This window comes from Protopterus annectens, chromosome 8.part1 (assembly GCF_019279795.1).
Source record: "Protopterus annectens isolate FY-2018-M chromosome 8.part1, PAN1.0, whole genome shotgun sequence".
NCBI lineage: Eukaryota > Metazoa > Chordata > Ceratodontiformes > Protopteridae > Protopterus > Protopterus annectens.
Window position 1 is genome coordinate 309,094,382 of NC_056742.1, and position 20,443 is coordinate 309,114,824.

The 20,443-nt window shown below is 45.3% G+C and overlaps 1 protein-coding gene across 1 annotated transcript in view; it reads right to left on the reverse strand.

Moving 5' to 3' along the window:
* LOC122810122 (casein kinase II subunit alpha') overlaps positions 1-20,443 on the reverse strand; it is a 1,273,718-nt gene that overhangs the window by 263,159 nt on the left and 990,116 nt on the right. Inside the window, exon 7 of the mRNA XM_044081598.1 lies at positions 17,926-18,074. Within this exon, the coding sequence (XP_043937533.1) occupies positions 17,926-18,074 (149 nt within the window). The remainder of the gene's footprint in view (positions 1-17,925; positions 18,075-20,443) is intronic.

The window sequence follows — 20,443 nt, forward strand, 5'->3', positions numbered from 1 at the left end:
CAACAATGTCTAGAATTGGAGGTATAGCCAACGGCCTATGCTGAGGAAGAAGGAAGTCTCTAAGCCTCTTTTTAGATTCTGAGAAATCCTGACTCTCCCAGTGAAAGTGTTCCCTTAAAGTATGCAAAGTTTCTATAAAAGAAAAATCCTCAGGAGGAGAAGGGATGGAATCCTCTGCATCAGAGTCCTCATAAGGTGGAATAGATAAATTCCTGATCAGAAGAGGAATCAGAAGAAACAGAAACCTGATCTGAAGATTCATAGTCAGTGCCTTGCCTAGGCCTGTTAGCAGGAGGGGATGGGTACCCCTTATCAAGGTAATTAAATCCTCAGCCATTTTGATCATTTGTTTTTTTTAGGCATAGGGGCCTGTGCACATGGCCCAAGCGTCATTTTTTTTAGACATAGAAGTTGGTTCTGGCCTAGGTTTTGAAGATGGCGTTGGTTTAATATACAAATCTTTAGGCCTGAAAACACACTCAGAAGCCGGTGCCTGCTCAACGGCTCCGGACTCATCTAAGGTAGAGACATTCGCAGGTTCAATACTTAAAGTGTCTCGCGGCATACCGGACTCCGAATGGGTCTCAGTAGAGGCCTGCGAATCAAAAGTAGCGGGTATCAGGGGCTGCGAAAGCACCTCACTGAGTACTGGCAAACCGGCGACTGGCTTAGGAGAAGCTTCGTCATCTGTTTTGTACCTTGACGGTCTGTCTCTTTTTCTTTGCATTTTTTGTGTATTCCGGTAGTCGGATTGCTAACCGACATTTCTGGATAGTTAAATCTTGAGCCAAAATATTTAGATGCAAAAATATACAGACGCTTAATAGTGCGTTGATTAAATTTAGCACAAAACCAACAGCAAGGCATGTTGTGGTCAGGGCCTAGGCAACGAATACAGTACAAATGAAAATCCTTATGAGGTATTTGCTTTCCACAAGTAATACAATTATTAACTTTTACAGACATTGGTAAGGAGCAAGAAAATTTTCCCCAATGGGGTACTTAGCTTTAGGTTGAAGACTTTGGTTCTGAAACTCGAAAACGAAAATTTCAGGAGTCGGCTGACAGGCACTTGCGAACTGCTTCTGCTTCGGGCACCGCGCGGCAAAAAAGACTTATGAAAATGATGTCAGCTGCATGTTTTATACCCCTGACGACATGACGTCATGGAAGAAGGGACAGCAACCGATGCAGGACCCAAGTCTTTGTTAATCAGGCCGACTGAGGGCAACCTGCCAGCAGATTAACCAAATGTATTGACTGCAACAGTGAAACACAAAGAGCATCGAATGAATTTAGCGACAATGAGAGCCCGACAACGAATGGTACGGGTGTTGAACAAGGCACAAAACCAACAGCGAGGTACTTCTTGGTCTGGGCCTAAACAAGTGACGCAGTAAGAATGAAAATCTCTGTGTGGTATTTGCTTTCCACAGGCAAGACAATTGTTAACTTTCTGACATTGGTTAGAGCAAGAAAAAAAGGATCCCCAACGGGGTATTTAGCTTTAGAAGACTTCAGGATTATTCAATTCGTAAACGAAAATTCAAGTAGCGGCCGACCGGCACTTGCAAACTGCTTCTGCTTCGGGCTCCTCTGCAAGAAAGACTGATGTAATGGAGATGGCTGCCTGTTTTTATACCCCTGACGACCTGACGTCAGTCCTGGAGCGACAGCATCCGCCGCAGAAATACTAAGTCTCTGGTATCCGGGCCGACTGAGGGCTACCTGCAGGCAGATAACCCAAGTGTGATGACTGCAACAGTGAAACACTAAGATAATCCAACATGTCGTACATAGACCAATTAAAAGCCCTATCACAGCAGTCAGTTTCCTATCTATTAAAGAGTGATCTGTCCCTGACCTACAGGGCAGTCTACTACCCTGCCCTGATGGAAATGTTGGATATTCGCAAAAATAACTGCACGAGAGATACCTGCTCCAAAGATCTAAACTGGATTTTGGACATGAACAGATCATGCTGGAGAGACATGCGTCTCAGAGATTGCCCCTCCTTTGGAAAACGCTTCCTATTCAAGTGAAGCAGAGCTCTTCCCTGACCATCTTCAAACTCAATCTGGACCAATAGATAGGAAATTGTGAATTTACTCCAGGGGCGGCACCCATGTCCTTTCTGGACAAAGGCAGTCTGTAAAAATTGTCAAAACCCTGCTTACTGACCTACCCTAGGAATAGATAATTGGGTAAAATTGGCTAGGCTTTTAAGGGCTCTTAGCCTAGTAATCTCCTATGAACATATAGAAGCACAACGATTTACACAGGGCTGAAAAAACAGATACAATATTTTAACAGTAACATTTACTGCAATATTTAAAGAGGTGATGATGCAATTCAGTTGTGTGTACACCCAATTATTTCAACTACAGGGCCCTTACTCGTGTTTTCTGTTGGATGGTGGGACTAGGAACCTATCAGGGCATTTAGGAAATGGCTCGATGGCAGGACACCAGATCAAACAGGTAATCTGCCGGGGGGGGGGGGCTCACCCAGGATGCAGAAGGGCCTGCCCTGAAACCCTACAACACTGACTCCTCAGTAGGAGGTTGGACAGACCACCTACCTTTCTGTTTCAGGATCTCTAGAATGTCTCTGAAAGAGACATCACCAGGTGGGGATCGAGGGGATCGTTCTCCCTCTCCCTCAAAGTCAATGTCTTTGGTTAATGACTCCATCTGGGAGACAATGTGCCTAGTTTTGCATATCTTCTTCTGAGGGACTTACTCCAAGGGGTAACTCGAGGGAAGTATCAGAAGAAAGGGATCCTTCCTGGGCAGGGAAATCTTGGAGACTGTTCAAGGCAGGTTGGCTTGGGACAGAATGAGTAGGCTCAATATCACGGCTCAATATCACGACTCAAAGGGGGTACCAGGGTAGGCTCCAAGACATGAAGACAAAACCCTCTCCACTACTTGGAAAGAACACTGACCCGGAGAAGCCCCCTCTGCCTCCCTCGTAGCCAAAGCAATGAAGAGGAGGCGGCCAAGACTCACCCCAGATCCGTGGTCTTCAGAAGGAATCGGACCCGAGCTGTCAAGGGCAAAAAGACTTAGGGGAACGGATGGCTCTGACAAGGATTAAGACGACCTCATTACCCCAGACCCAGCACCATCTTGGAACAGAGGTTTGCTCTGCTCCAAAGGATAGGAATAGGGCTAATCAGGGGCACCATCGCAGTCAAGAAAGGTGGTTTTCCTGGCACCAAAGCAGACACTCTTGGGGATCCTGAAATCTGAAATGCCGAAGATCAGATCGGAAAAGAAGTTCTGATGGTAAGGGCTGTACAGCTCATGGTTCCAATAGGGGACACAACAGACACTACCTCATCTGAATCTGGGCCTTGAACTTACTCATCATCCTGTCCATGTCTGCCTCGGACCAGCTTCTGGAGGACCTGGAAGAAGCAAATGAGGGAGGTCTGGAGTGCCTCGATTTAAGTGAAGGGGGCTTCCCTGACTGGCATGGGGACTTGCTCCGAGCTCTCAGATCCAGTGCCCTAGGATCAGACACTGGAGCCGAAAGAGGAGGTAGGAGATATCGTAACAACCTCAGTCTGATCTGCTGAGGCCTGTGGATCTGGTAAGGAGAGTTTTCTTAAGATCTGTGGAAGTCGGATCCAAAATTTTCCTTGACTTTGCTTTCAGCTCCAAGGGGTCTAGTGGGGAGACAGAGAGAGACCTCTTCCTAGCCTCCTTGGAAGAGGATGAAGCCACAAAGGGGGTCTGAGCCCCGGAAGCTAAAAATGAAGAACACCCCTTAGAATTTGTTTCGCCTATCCATGACAGCGCGCGGATTAAAGGACTCACAGACCTCACATGACACTAAGGTGATCAGCACTTAAAACAGTAAATGCACTCCTTGTGGGCATCATGGGTGGACATCATGTGCCCACAAGAAGTGCACTGCTTGAAACCCGGAGAAGGTTTGTCAAACATGACTTGACATTATAAGACCTGGTTCTAAACCCCCCCCCCCAAAAAAGAACACACTGTTATCACTGAAACCCCAACAATTTCAAACTTTTACATATTATATTAGCATTGTCGCCTCACAGTAAGACGTTGTCCTGTTCGATTCTCAGCTACAGCGTCTTCTGTGTGGAGACATGCATGAATGAGCGTACCTTCGTTGAAGGTTGTGCATCAGGGCCGGCAACTCAGCACGTAAAAATCTACTGCCAATCATTAGCAGACCGGAGTTCTGCTGTGGCGTCCCCTAACCGGGAAAAGCCAAAAGACACAACATATTTTACATATACATATATATATATATATATATATATATATACATATACATATATATATATATATATATATATATATATATATATAATCATATATATATATATATATATATACACACATATATATATATATATATATATATATATATATATATATGTATATATAAACTATATAGCTATAACAGTTATGGGAGAAAACCCGTACCAATACGTGCCAAGAGCACGAGTAAACTACTACACACACACAACTACAGAAACCTAGCTAAATACCCAAAAACAGAATAAAGCTCTGTACCAAGTGAAGAGGAATACAGCAGAAAAATGATGAGAGAGGAGAAAATCACTACAGAAGGTGACGAAAAGAAAAAAGTTGTACTTATCCAGTCAAAACTGCTCGAGAGCACAGATCCGCGTCTGATCGCTGAAGCGGCAAATGAGATCTGAGGTGCTAGGGGTTGGAGTAGTGCATTATAGGTAAAGAGAGGAGCGAGTCTGATCCAACTCTGGAAAATGTGGCTGAAAATGAAGAGGGCAAACATCAGATTCGGCTGTCCAACCCTTACATTTGGCCTTCATTTTTCATAACCTACAGTAAAATTACTGCATTATTGATTTAATTTTAACCAGTTTCTCGAGTGGAATACTTACAGCTGCAGAGTCATGAAGCCAATACTATCTGGTCAGGAGGTATGCAGAAGCTGGGTTTTCCCTTGTATACTTTTCAAATTAATATGTTACTATACAACTGAGACAGGGTGCACACTATCCACTTTTGCAAGTAAACTAAGATAATTAGACAACCTCATCAGCTGCCTTTCACATGGTCATTTATTATATACCATTAAACATATCAATTTCAGGTGATTCCTTACAATATCCATTGCAAACAATGTAAAACTGGTATTACTAACGATAACCTGTAGAAGGCACTCCAACATTTCCTTATGACTTAAGATCACAGGAGGTTATTAGGCTAATAGCCCTGAGGCCCTTACATGTCTAACCAAGATTTTATCCTCCAAAAAAGAAACCTCAATCAGCACCTGTCACCCCTGCCAATGAGGGACACAGGTGGAACCCCTGGGACAAAAAAAGAAGTTATGTACTCACCATAACGTTCCATCGGAGTAGTTATACTTCATTTCCTGCAACCTGTGAGTATTCGGATCCATATTGGATCCGAGCCGGCAACATTTTTACAAGCATCTGCTCCAAGCTCCTCCCTTACCCATAATCCCTCATCTCCTACCTTCCCTCAGATCGAGTTTGCCACTATCCAAACTATCAGCAACTCAATAACAGCATTAACCTAGAACAGGTTCGGGGGAAGGAGGGTGGGACGGTTGCAGAAAATGAAGTATAACAACTCAGATGGAATGTTATGGTGAGCACATAACTTCTTTATCTGAAGTAGTTAACTTCATTTATCTGCAACCTGTGGGATAGAGTCCCCAGCTACCAAAACTTCTGGGAGGCCCTCACGGAAGGATATTCCTGAGCACCGCAGAGCCAAAGGATGCTCTCCCTCTAGAGATCAAATCCAACTTATAATGAGAAATAAATGTATGTGACCTTGCCCAGGTCGCTGCTGCACAGATATCATCCAGTGAAACCCTAGACCAAAAAGCAGCAGAAGTTGCCATAGATCTGGTAGAATGAGCTTTAACAAAACAAGGAGGGGACAGACCTTTATTCCTTACAGACGTGCAGTATACATTGTGTAATCCATCTAGTTAAGGAGACCTTCGAAATGGCTTTGCCCAAAAAGGGTCTAGAAAAGGACACGAATAATTGGTCAGACTTACGAAAGGGTTTAGTCCTATGTAAAGAGAAATAAAGCTATGAACATCTAGCAAATGCAGCTTATATTCACCCTTGTTCTGAAAATTTGGAAAGAAAGCAGGCAGATTAATCTTGTTAATATTTGATTCAGGGGCAACTTTCAGTAAGAAAGAAGGGTTCGTGCGGAGCGAAACCCTGTCTTTAAGAAAGATCAAGTAAGGAGGCACGGCAGACAAAGCTTGGATCTCAGAAACCCTTCTGGCCGAAGTAATGGCTACTAGGAAAGCTGTCTTCCAGGACAAGAATTTGAAATCTGACGCTGCTGGTTCTAATGGGGGAGCAACCAATGCCTGCAGAACTAGGATAAGGTCCCAAGGAGGGACTGAATCCATAACCGGGGGGGGGGGGTCGTAAAAAAAAGTGTCTTTCAGGAAAGCTTTACACAGTCTCAAAGAGGCCAGAGCATTCATATTTTCGCCTACATGAAAATTAGAGATGGCTGCCAGCTGTACTTTTACCATAAAGGAACTAGCCCCCTGTTGGAAAATATCGGACAAAAACTCCAACACTGCAGGAACCGGGGCTGTAAAGGGATCTAGGTTCCTCTGAGAAGCCCAAATAGAGAAGTGTTTCCATTTGCTGCGATAAACCTTCCTAGTGGAAGCTTTGTGGGATGACACCAAAACAGTCTTTACTGAAGATGACCGACCGGGAGTCCTAGCAATCAGGGGAACTGAAGCAACCAAGCAGTCAGCTTGAGGCTGTCCAGATCAGGTGGACAGACGCCTGGGGGATGAGATCCAGCCAGGGATCCAGAATCCGAGGAGTAGTTAACATGAGACCAGTGAAAGGGGAACCACACCTGACAAGGCCAGAATGGGGCAATGAGGTTCACTTTGCACCCCCAGTCGGCAAGCTTTCTGAAGAAACTTTGGAATGACAGGTAACAGGGGATAAGCATACAGTAACTCGGGAGACCATGCATGGTCTCTGGGGGAGTCCACCTGGTGAGGTGGATCAGAGTGAAGAACTTGCTGCACTTCACGTTGGAAGGAGATGTGGAGAGATCACAGTAAAGCTGACCCCACGCAAGGAAGATCCCCTCCGCTATTGACCGTTTCAGAGATCACTCACATATGGCATTAGAATAGCCCGACTCAGTCTGTCCGCTAAAATGTTAGAGCGTCCCGGGATGTGCATTGCAATCAGAAACCGACTGGTGGAGATCACCCACTCCCACACTCTCATGGCTCGTGACAGAGGGCAAGATCTGGTTCCTCCTTGTTTGTTGATGTACCAGACAACAGACATGTTGTCTGACTGAACTGCAGTCGTCCCTGGGGGAAGAACAGCAATGAAAGGCTTGCAATGCTAAAAGCACTGCCCTCATCTCCAGAACATTGATATGCAATCTGGTCTCTGTCTCGGACCATGTGCCTTGGACCGTCCTCCCCAAATAGTGCCCCCCCCACCAGAGCTGGGAGATGTCTGTGGTCACTGTGGGTGCTATGAAGGATGACCTGCCAACATGTCCGGCGGTTGTAGCCACCAGAAAAGAGACATCTTGCAGGCTCTGCTGATTCGTATTGGATAGTCCATGGGGGGGTCTAACCAAGACCACTGAACTGCCAGGGTCCACCGAAGCACCCGCATGTGAAGGCGTGCGCAGGGAAAGATTGAGATTGCTGCGGCCATGGAACCTAGGGCTTGAAGAACATCACTCGCCGTTGGCATCCTGAGGCAGAGGATAACTGACACGAGCCCGTAGGTTCTGGATCCTGTCCACTGAGAGAAAAACTTGCAATAGTAGAGTGCCCAGCTGTGCCCCTATAAATTCCAAGGTCTTTGTCGGGTTAAAGCAGGACTTGGAGATGATGATGGTAATCCCTAGGCTGACTGCAAGATGCAGGAAGTAGTCTCTGGCCATGCAAAGTAGACACTTGGTGGCAGCAGCAAGGAACCAATAGTCTAGGTAAGGAAACACGTGAATTACCTGAAGCCTCAGGTGATCCGCTGTGACTGCCATAACTTTGGTAAACACACTGGGGGTTGTGGTGAGACCAAAGGGTAGGGCTCTGAACTGGAAATGATTGGCTCCCAGCCGGAAGCGAAGGAAACTCCTGGAGCTTCCGCAAATTTTGATATGGTAGTAAGCATCCTGGAAGTCTATCGAGCACATCCAGTCGCATTCTCGGAGGTAAGGTAGAATAGACTGCAAGATGACCATCTGGAATCCCTGCTTGGCTACAGTCAGGTTCAGGGTTGACAGGTCCAATATGGGCCTGAGGTCACCCGTCTGTTTTGGCAGTAAAAAGAACCTAATCTGGACTGATCTGGTGGGACAGGTTTGATGGCCAGATTGCGAAGCAGCTTTGAAATTTCTTGCGCTGTCGCCTACCTTTGAGCGGGTGGAACATCTGGGAGGCGCTTTGGTTGGATGGGTGGGGCAACGAATGGGATGGAGTAGCCTCTGGATATTATTTGGAGCACCGAACGGACCATCGTAATGGACTCCCAAGCTGTTAGGTGCAATGATAATCTTCCCCCAACAGTCTCCAGAGTAGGACAGTCAGGCAACCCCTCAGGGTTGCTGCGTGAGTCTGTCAGAGAAGGTCTCCCTAGACAAAGTTCCTCTGCCCCCCTCTGCCTCTGGGGCGGCATCTGTCTTGTCCCCCTCTCCCTCTAGGGGATGGAGTGTCCTGAGAGTCCCGGGAAAACTGAGATTTTCGGAACCACATCTTTTGCCCTCTCCGATTCCTAGAAAAGGATCTTTGAGGGCTAGAGAAGCAGACTCTGACGGCAGACAGTCTTCCCATCCTTCTCACTCTGGGCCAGGGTGTCATGTACAGTCTTCTCAAACAGGGAGGAACCATCAAAGGGAGCATTTGTGAATGATGCTTGAAGGGGTCCGCGAATTGACAGTCTGAGCCAAGCATGTCACCTCATAGCTACGCCGGTCTCAGCCGCCCTAGCCGCTCCTTCTGTGGCATGGGAAAGAAGACACATGGACATGTTCAAAACAGACAGTCAACATATTCGCCAAGAATAGCTGCTTGTCCTCTGGCGACAGACTTTGGGGGTGACAGCGAATTCCGAAACTAGGTCTCACTGAAGTAATATGACGGGTGCCAAATAATTCAGCGCTCGTACGGAAAATGTCGCTGAAAAAAAGACTTGCTTCCCAAATCGATCCACCGCCCTAGGCTCCTTGTCCGGAAGGTGGACCGAAGAACTTTCCTGTGCCAGTTCTCTCTTGGTGGCAGCTGCAACCACCATAGCATCCACCGGGGATCCCTTGTACCAGGCCTGTCGGTCTGTGGAAGGAGAGAGGATCCTGTCCGGGCATTTGGGTATTGGCTCTATGGTGTCAGGCTCCTTCCATGCCTACGTGGTAATGAGATCTGCAGGAGGGGACACCCAGAATGTAGATGGGCCCATGCCAAAGGCCTCCAGGAATACTGACTCGTCCGTAGAGGGTTTTGGGGCTGACCAACCTCCCCTCTGGCATAGGATTTCCATGATGTCTCCAAAGGAGACATCCTCGGGAGGTGACCTGGCAGAACCCTCACCTTCATCTAAGTCAGTATCTTCTGTGAGGGACTCTGGGGAGTCCATGTGCCTCCTCTTACATGAGTGCTTACGGGGACCCTCTTCAGTGGGACTCTCCGAAGAGGGCTTGGAAGCCACGGGGGGTTCCATGACAGGATCCACCTGGGGTTCCTCTAGCAGGGGCTGTGCCTGGGACAAGCTGATGGGAGTCGTGACCAAATCCACAGGAGTCTAGGCGTAATCCAAGGTGATGGGCTGGGGTCGCAATCCTTGGGAGAGAACCCTCCCCACCACGCTGAAGGCCGAAGGAGAGCTCACCTCTTTAGCAACCAACAAGGAGGAAGCTCTCCCCGGCTCCACCGTGAGGATCAGGTCCAAGGCCAAGGTAGCCGGAGTTCCGAAGTAACAGCTTGGATAAGAAAGTTGGAGCCGATGATACCTCCGTTCCCTCGGATCCAACTCCCCGTTCTCGGCCCTGAAAGTTGCTCAGATCCGAACAGATCTGATCTGAGGAACTAAAGGTAATCGCTGGTGTCGAGGTTGGAGGAACAGTCGGCGCCAAACCCCCAGCTCCGAGGATACTCGGATCCATAAACCACAAAACCGCAGGTCAGATCGGGGAAGGAGAGACTGGATGGAAAAAGGGCATGGAGGTCCCCTCTCCGGCCCAAGAGGGGCCTGGCAAAGACTCATTTGGATTTGGGTCCGAATGAACCTCCGCATCATCCTGTCCATGTCAAGCTCCAACAGACTCAGAGTCGACTGCAAGGAGGCAACCGACTCAGATCTGGCTGGTCTATGCGACTACCTCGAAGGAGGCCTCTGGTCCAAGGGCTCACTTGGCTCTGGGGAGAACCTCGGGGAGTGCAGCCGAGGAGAGGTAGTCCTGACAACTTTTGTAGGCGGGCTAGGAAAAAGCTCCCGCTCTGGAGACCGCTTATGGTGCCTTTCCCCTCTTTTGTCCTAGTCTCTCTTATCCTTTGTCCTTGCTTTTGGTACCCACTTCAGAAGGTTTACAGGGAGGATGAGTCCCAGCCTGGGGGGGGGGGGGGGTTGATCGGCTACTGGAGCTGAGGTCAAGGTCACCGTGTCCAAGGCAGAAACTGGTAGCAGGCCCTAAGCTACCAGCTTTGCCATCCTTTCCTTCAATGCCCTAGGGTTGAACCCTGCACACACACACTACAAGGCAAGGCTAGGTGGGGAACACCCATGCAAACAACACACAAGAGTGTGGCCATCAGCCAGTGAAAGCTTGTGGCCACACTGTGCATTTTTTAAAAGTTGGCTTTGGCTGCTCAGCCATCACCACAAACCACTCAGCCAAAAGAAAACCCAAAACTAACACACACTAAGGTCGGGTTAGGTCTACACACTACCTTACAAATACTAACATTTTAAACTTTTTTTTTTGGAACGAAAAACCGACTAACGAAGGGGAGGAGGAAAGGGATGAAAATTGACTACACACACTAAATATATATGAAAAAAACTATCACTTACTACACCCAACTTGGAGCTAGAGAGACCAAGATGTGTATGCATGAAGCGGCAAACGAGATCTGAGGGAAGGTAGGAAATATAAGGGATTATGGGTAAGGGGAGGAGCTCGGAGCAGATGCCTGTAAAAATGTTGCCGGCTCAGATCCGATATGGATCTGAATACCCACAGGTTGCAAATAAATGAAGTTAACTACTTCACATTTTGTGGTTTCCCATCCACTCATCAAGGCTGCGCTTGAAGAGAGTCAGCGAAGTACTCTGACGTGTACGGGAAGAATATTATAGAGACGGGGCAGCTTCTAGGAGACAAACCTGTCTCTCCAGCAGGTTTTGCTGATGTCACATATTCGATTTAGGCCTTTCGGGCTGGTAATGCACAAGGAATTAGACTTGTGGATATGGAGCATCTCTAGTAGGGCAGGGTCTGAAATTGCCTTGTAGGTGAGAGAGATCATCTCCGAGCAATCTGTATAATACAGAGTAGAGAGAGCAATCTGAGCCTGTCCACATAGGACAAGTGTTGGAGGCCATGTATTCTCTTTGTGAGGTACTTCTGTGGCCTTTCCAGTTGGTGCAGGTGTTTGCAGAGGTACATACCAAAGGGGGAATTATACTCCATTACTGGCCTAATGAGGGAGGAGTACAGAGAGGCAATAACCTCCTTTCTTCTGGATGCAATCCCTTTACTTATGAGACAAACCAAGTAAAAGGCTTTTCTGACCGCTGCCGCCACACAATTGAATGTGAGATTGTCAACCTGAGTACCCAGATCTCTCTCAGCAGGTTGTGTGCTTAGGGGGTTGCCGTGGATGTGGTAATCGGGAGGGCCATGTTTTTGCCAAATGGTATGATGATACATTTTTTGCATTTAACTTAAGGCCATGACTTTGACCCTAGTATGTTATCATCATCTGGGGAGTCAATGACAGCACCCAACTTAGTCGTCCAAAGACTTGATCAGCCACAGGCCGTTTGTCTTTACCAGGACCTCTGAGAAGTAGATGCCAAACAGTAGGGGACCCAGGACAGATCCCTGGGAAACACCACTAGTGACAGGTCTGTTGTCGGAGGTGGAGTTGCCTATTTTGACCTTGTAGGTCCCATCGGTGAGCCAGTTGGCCACCCACCTAATGAGATAGGGATTTACACCAAATTGTTAGCTTTTTGATAATGCTCGAGTGGGGGATTGTGTCAAAGGTCTTGGCCAATGTAAGCTGTGTGTACGGACTTTCCCTCACCCACGGCCATGGAGACAGTCTGAAAGAAGTCAACCAAGTTCAACAGGCAAGACCTGCCCTTGACAAACCTGAAATGGGTAGGGGGTCAAGTGTTTGGAGATTACCTGCGTCCTTGTTTATGAGATCCATAACATTACACTCCATGGCTTTACAGATCAATAGTTTCCAGGGTCGGTAGTGGCAAAACCTTTGTGCAAAGGGTTGACAATGGCACTTCTCCAGTCTGCTGGAATGAAGCCTGTACTTAGGCTGTGGTTCAATATGGTGCTCAATGACAAAGCTAGCTCTTGCTGGAGATGGTGCAGAATGCAACCTGGGATACTATCTGCTCCCAGGGAAGCAGTATTCTTTGCCTTGGATAAGGCCTTTAACAGTTATCTACTGAGATGTGAGATGCAGGACAAGTGTTGGGGATCTTGAATGAGCCTGGGGGGGGGGGGGGGGGGTTGCGCTGAACTTATCTGCTAGCAGGTTGGCTAAGTCAACAGCATCAGTGTAATTGATGCTGTTAAGTACTAGGTTCAGAACAAACCTGGGCTTTGCCATGGAGGTTTGACAAAACTGAAGGATTTGTGGTTTTCCTTTGTTTCAGAGGCTAGTTTTGATTCATAATTGGCTTTAGAGGTTTTCACTAGTGATCTAATTTGCTTGTTGAGGCTAAGGAGGGAGTTTTTCCAGTTTGGAATTTGCTCCTTCTTACTTTTCACAGACCCCTTAATTTATGAAGCAACTTAATGCCTTATAATGTCAACCATCCAACATTGCAAAAAAATTACTTGGTCACCATAACATTCCATTAAGCATGATAAAAAATTTCTACCTCCAATCCCAAACCACTCAAATCCAGTAACCCTAAAAAGTTTTGCAGCACTATCAACCAAATCCTCCACCCTGGTAATTCATCCACACCTAACCCCTGCCCCAGAAACACACCTCTCAAAATTGCAACAATCTTCATTTCCTATTTTAATCACACCATAAGTAAGCTTATGCAGACATCTCTTCCCGCCATTCCTCACCTCCTCTATCTCACCCTCCTCTAAAAACAGTCTCTACAAGCCATATTTAAAAACTCCTCCGAAAGCTCAAACCTTGCTCCCCATCAGCAGATAACCTCCCATCTCTCTTCCTAAAACACGCTGCTACATGTATAGCATAACCCAGTTTCCATCCGAATTAACCTCTTCATTGCCGAAATCAACTGTTCCAACTCTTTGAAAAAGATTCTATACCATACCCACACACAAAGGTGGCAATTCCTCAGAACACTAACTTTCAACTAATAGCAATACTTTTGCCCCTCTCCAAAATTCTAGAACACTGTGTACACAAACAAATCATGGCCCACCTCTAAGAAGGTAACCTGATCATACCTACCCAGCATGGCTTTCGCCCACACCATAACACCTCCACTGCTCTCATCTCCTTTACCAACACCATCTCCCTAGCCAGAGATAATAAGCTCGTATCCTGCCTATTCTTACATGTGTCCAAAGCCTTTGACACGGTCTTCCACCTTATCCACCTCTCAAAATTCTCTCATCTTAACCTTTCCACAACTACATCCTGCTTTAGTAGCTACCTCTCAGACCGGCACCAATCTGTCAAATAGCTATCTGCGCTCTCTCCCTTTCTCCCCATTAAAACAGGTGTACCACAAGGCTCCATCCTTGGACCCCTTCAATTTAACATCTTTACCTTACAAATCCTGTCCCCAGTCACCTCTCATGCAGGACACCGACAACTCTACCATTATATCTATAGCTTATAACCCAACTAACCTTCTAACCCTTACAGAAGCATTCAACCTCACAGAGACCTGGCTAACTAGACGCCAGCTCATACTCAACCCCAAAAAAACAAACCCCCTAGTTTTTCTCCCTAAATCACTCTACTCTCTTAAATCTTCTTTCATCATCTCTTCTCTCAATAACACAGTGATAGCTACAGAAAACCAAACTAAGCTCCTTGGAGTAATCAGACGACCAGCTGAAATTCGACCTTCACATTCATCACTGCATTAACAAAACATATCAAAAGCTTGGCTTCCTTTAAAAAAACAAAAAATTCCTCACCCCATGAATCTAGAATAACACTAGCCAATGCCTACCTCCATCCCAACCTCTTCTACAGCTCACAAATCTATACTAACCTCCAGTCTACTCTACTCTCCAAATTTGAATCCACCTATAACAAAGTGGCCAGATTTGCCACCAATTCACCAGCCAAAACACACCACAGTCTGGCCTTCAAGTCACTTAACCGGCTTGAGTTTCCTAATCACCTCAAATTTGCCCAGCTCCTCCTAATCCACTCTATTATCAATAAACTCTCCTCCTGCCCAAGTATTTCATCTCTAGTCTCACTATATACCCTCGCCCGACCGCTTAGGAGCTTTAATTAATGCCTGCTGCAAATTCACAAACCCAATAAATCTGCAGGACAGAACTTATACATCTGCTCTCCTGCTCTCCTTTGGAACAAGCTTCCCTTGACTAAGAAGCATACCCCAGACCTACAAATTTAATAACTCAAATATCTAACCTACTTCAATATATGCCCCTGTAATCTCCTCCCTGAACCTAGTCCCAAGGAGCTTTTAGTAGAAAGGGTTCTATGGCTTTTTTTTTTTACGTATCATACTATTCTTATGTTCTTGATTAATGAGTCACTATATAAATTTGCCTTTGTTGCATTACTGTATCAAAATGTGATTTACCTATATTTGTATACAATTCCTAGCAATGTTATAGTTTATGTATTTGGAGCTTTTCTCCTCAGGTCTGCAATGAAAATGGGCCACTGGCTCAGTTGGACCAACCTGGTTAACAAATGTCAAATACATAAAAAACTGAAGTAGGCATAGCAGAAGACTGCCTCAGAATCATGGAGGTAAAGAAGAACCTGACAATCCTAGGTGATCAAGGCCAGTGCACATCTAGTCATGTGGGTCTGGTAAGTGATGTCCAGAAAGGCTAAAGTAGAAGCAGTATAAACTATCAATTCTCAGTATTGCCCCTATCCTTATCTGAAGGCAGAAACTCGGAAAAGGACAAATGTTTGGATGGCTTGTCAGATGAAACTGACACCACAGCAGGGTCAGCAGGACGACACAAAGAATTGATAATCCTCAGGAACCTTATAGAGCTTGCCAGGTTTCTTTAATATCCAGAAATATTATGAACTGCTTCAGTCTGCTTCTCAGCCTCCTGCTCCAAACACTTAAGAATCCCACTTAAGGTATTTCATCATTCTAGCTATAGTGTCTCCAAAAGACTATTCCTCAAAAGGAGGCTCAGGATTCAAAGACTTCATTGATCCATCATCAGAGTCTGAATCCTTATCTGAGGAATTGGGTACCCTAGCCTGTTGGGAAGGAGTAGAAGTCTAAGGGGGAGTATGCACAGAAACCCCTTGGGGAGGCTTCAAGGCCATTAAGGCATTAAACAGGCCCGGAGTAAACTCCTGCCATTCCCTTTGAGGATCCTTAGGCTGTTCAGAAGTATGCTTGGTCTTCTGCTTTGACTTGGTAGGGACATCAGCCCTAACACCGGGGGTTCCAACCCTTGATGAGATTTGATAAGAGTACCTGGAACCTCTTCCCTGACCAGAATCTGCGGAATCCCTGTAGGGTCCTCAGATTATCAAGCATGGTTCCCCCTCAACGTCCAAAGATGTCTGCAAAGCCTCAGAGGACATGTGAAAGGAAGGATCTATGCAAGCCTCCGATGGGGTCGTGGCAGAGGAATCAGACGTAGCCAAAGAGCCTACAGAGCTATCACCCACGTCCAGAGAAATGACTGGTAGAGGCTGGACAGCCAAAGAATCAAGCCAAGATTTCTTGGCCTTCTTGCTTAATGGTACCTTGGGGTTAGAAGATTCCACCATACTACCTTGGGCTTGCAGTTTAAGCCTCCAGTTCACGAGACAGATGACCAGGGAAGACAACTAAATCTTAGGCACATATGGTACAGGACGTATAGTCGTGGGAAGCACTCAGTCAAAAAAAAAAAAAAAAAAAAAAGGCACTATTCGCGATCATCCTTATGGGGAATCTGCCTCCCACACTGACATTTTCCCTTTTTGGATGACATGAACTGTAGGTAACCAAAAAAGAACAAGACCAAAGAAAAGAGAAAAAAAGACCCTAACAAGGCAATTATCTGATGGCTAGGTATTCGGCACAGCAAAATGGCACACATACAAGCGATGATGGTGTTTGGACTGCCGGCAAAGTAGTTCTGGGTAACTGTGTCCCTATATCACCTTTATGCCCTATGTCCTGAACAGGGAAGCATATGTGTGATGTATGGTGCATACAAGATCTAAAGGCTTTGGTATACTGGCCTGATGGGTTACACTTGGCAGGAAACCCCCCAAGATGAACAATACTGGAACAGCGATAAAGGAGGACATTATGCACTACATGCTCTCATTATGTGACAGCCAGACACAAGAGAACATGTTTTAACATTATCTTCCGAATTCAAAATTAAAGAGTGATCTCACTAATGGAAAAACTCAATCCTGAAATTTAGTAAAATGATCAGTGATGAATGTACACTTCAGCAAGCAGAAATCTTTGGACTTGTTTGCATGACAAAACATAAAAACATACATGACATAAAAACATATGTGGTCATAACTGAAACACATTTGCTTTAGTGTGTGTGTAGTTAAGTGAAGCAACAGGATGCTAACACAAATAATGTAGATCTGTGTAATGGGCATCACTGATCAAGTAGAACACCAAAAGCAAGCACATAGCATTAATAAGCTAACTTTAGACAGCCACAGATATACAAGCCAGATATATTTTTTAACACAATAGAGAACGGGTGCTTAATTTATTACTATCACTGCAATAAGCTAAACAGATAGATAAATATAGCTGAATATGTAACAAAAACTTTTGCACTGGCATATTTTCATGTAGTTAACTAAGAAAAAACAATTAGCCTTTAGAAGACTGGCAGCAATAAAGCATTTACCAAGACTTGCACAACCTTGCCTTCTCAAACAGAGGGACAGAATAAAAGACAATAAATGCTTCAAAGCATCCACAGTTTCTGGTAACTCCCTGCTACATAAAACAAAATAATTTTACTTCTGCATGCCTTAGCAAAGTACTATGAGAATTTCAGTAATTTAAGACTGTATAGATTCCAGCACAAACCGTCGATAAACACTGACCTTTCCATGGGCACAGACTTGACATGTTCATTAAATCACCTTCCCTACAAGCTCATCTTTTTACTACATAATATGCTGATTGTTTTGAGAATGTATACAAATCTCCAAAGTAATAAAGCAATTAAAATCACTGTCATAGGCAGAGAAGTACTGTGTCTGCCCCCATCATTGACTTCATTTCCTTCACTGACTATTGCTTGAGCAAAGAGGTCCCCTTCACATAACAGTATAGTACCACAAGCAGTTATTTCTTGCAGAAGTTAGTTTGCAGAATAAAGCACCTTGGGAATAAGCTGTGCCACTCTTACTGCAAATGCTTCCTGAGCACTGGTCATAAATTTTAGTTTTCATAACTACACATCTTCATTTTCTAAAGTATTATTTTTCAACAGCACTACTCACAGAAGTATGGATGCTCCATGGCCTCTTTGGCAGTTAACCTTTGTTGATGGTCATAACGAAGCAGTTTGTCCAATAAATCCAGAGACTCTGGACTGATCAAATGACGATTCTCACTATGTATGAAATTTTCCCAACGCTTCCGAGAATGTCTACAGCAAGATTGTAGAAAAGGTTCACAGCAAAAAAAAAAAGGGGGGGGGGGGAGAAACAACTCATTAGATGTTAAAAAAAAATAGAGAAAAAATTCCTGGGTATGCATCATTTGAAAAAAAAAAAAATCACATGTTGTTAAATCTCAACACACTGAATTTAAATGAAGGAAACTCCAATATGGGACAGCTCATTTGGATGAAGTACTGCATAGGTGACAGTACAAAAGGCACACATACTATATTAACTGACATTACAATTATACAAAGAATTTAAAATGTGGTTTAGTCACTAAATCTGAATTTGTACATACCATCACCTAAATTAGCATATCTAGAGTATAAGGCTGTGGGGGCAGAACTTGCATAGTAGGGGGTAAAGTAGAGGCCCAACCTCCCTGACGCAAAAATATTGTTTTACACTACTGAGAAAGTACAACTGTGAAGTAACTAATCATAACAGCAGATGAACGAGTAATTCACAGTAATAAATCTGACAACTGAGACTTCTTGTCACCAAATCCCAGACATCTGGGCTGACTTCAAGAGCACAGACCCCTCCCCTCCTTCTGGTGTGGTGGATACCCCCCTCACCATGTAGGACATCAGGATGCTCCAAGCACAAAACTGGCTTCCACCTACGCTGTTTTACAGCTTTCATGCTCCAAACAGCCACAGCATAATCCTGCAGCTACTGATTTTACTATGACCACAAGAAAGAAAAGGAAAGGAGAAAAATCACGGAGTTTGCCGACACCTACTCAAACCTTACATGGTCTGAGGCCCTCAGAATGAAACAAATATATACAAAGTACTACACCCAAGCCGAGGCCACCAAAGACAGACCTAGACAGAGAGATGGCAGAAAGGGGCCTGTACTGCAACAGTGATCCACTTAGACATATACTATTATGTTAAACTCCTATAACGTAACATGTACTTCACTTAGATCATTGTTCCAGTAGTTCTGACAAAAATAAGTCCCAGAACTTCAGCTTGAAAGGGTGGTGGTCTGAATGGACTGACTGGGTTGCAGCATTTCATGTGAAATGGCTGAAGCATGCCCAGTCTTTGCTTTAGAGGTAATAACAAATTTGTAGTGTTTTGAAAAGTGTGTATGGGGGTGGGGTCCCCCTATTGAAATGTCATGGCTGGCACTGCTGAGTCCTAAAACTTTAGAAAAATAGGCTGAAAATATATGGAAAGAACAATCAGCTTTTTTCCTTTAAACCCCCCCCCCCCCCCAGGAGAGCAAGCCATTATGCACACCTCACACACACACGCACACGTAGCGGGATCTCACACACAATTTTTATAAAGGAACAAATTCTTCAGCCTGTAAAAGCAGCCAGGTTCCTGTGGAGTAAGATGGTGCGAGTCCAGCTCCATATGTATATCTATCTGTACAGCATTCTTCAAGATTTATAGCACTGGGGAACAACTATAGCTCTAGCTGCAAGAAAGCCCAAGTAAGCTCTGCATCTGAGCTGGTCCTGTATACTCCTCTCTTCCCTCCACTGTAAAACTTACTTCATTCTATGAAAAGTGCCTTCAAGTAGTAATCCACTAGTGGAGAAACAAAGGAAGTGTCAATGAGTGCGACTCGTACCCTTCATCAGGAGGGATCTGGCCCACATAAACCAGTACAACTGTCACTGAATCATGGGAATCAGAAGCCTTAAGTGAAAATTCCACCATTCCCTTTTTAAAAAGATCCAAAGACACCTTCATTATGTCTACATTTGCTATTCTGTTCAAAAGAGGACAAAAACTTCAGCCAATTCAATCAGTGAAAGCCCAGGGCATGGAGGTGACTGAGGTACTGCCCAATCTAGATCACGGCAAGCTGGCAGAAACCATCTTTGTATTTAGTCTCTTCTCTTGCTCCCTAACACTCCAATTCCAGAGCCCCAATCTACACCACCTTGGAGGACTCTGATTACAGGTAGTGGAATATGACCTCAATCCAGTCTCTGGAAACCTCCTCACAAGCTAAAATCCTGGGGATTCCACCTTCCTCTTCAGTGACAATGATATGAACCTCCAAAACCAAGAGCCCTCAGTCTCAGGAGGTGCAGCAGTGACAGTCTAAGAGAACAAGGAAGATGCCAACAGCATGGCTACCTGCATAGCAGTCACTTAAGAGGCATCGGCTAAAACAGACCCCAAGACGAGTGCCTGCAAAACTTCCAGTCTCCATGCTTGGAGTCGCTCGGCCCACGAAGCTGCATTTTTCCAAATGTAGATCCACTCTTTCACCATGCTTCTCCCCACACAGATTCAGCCAGCTTCTTTTTAGACAAAAGATTTCCAGAGACCGAGGCCAATGCCATAACAGCACAGAATCAAGTATGTGCCCCTTTTGCGGC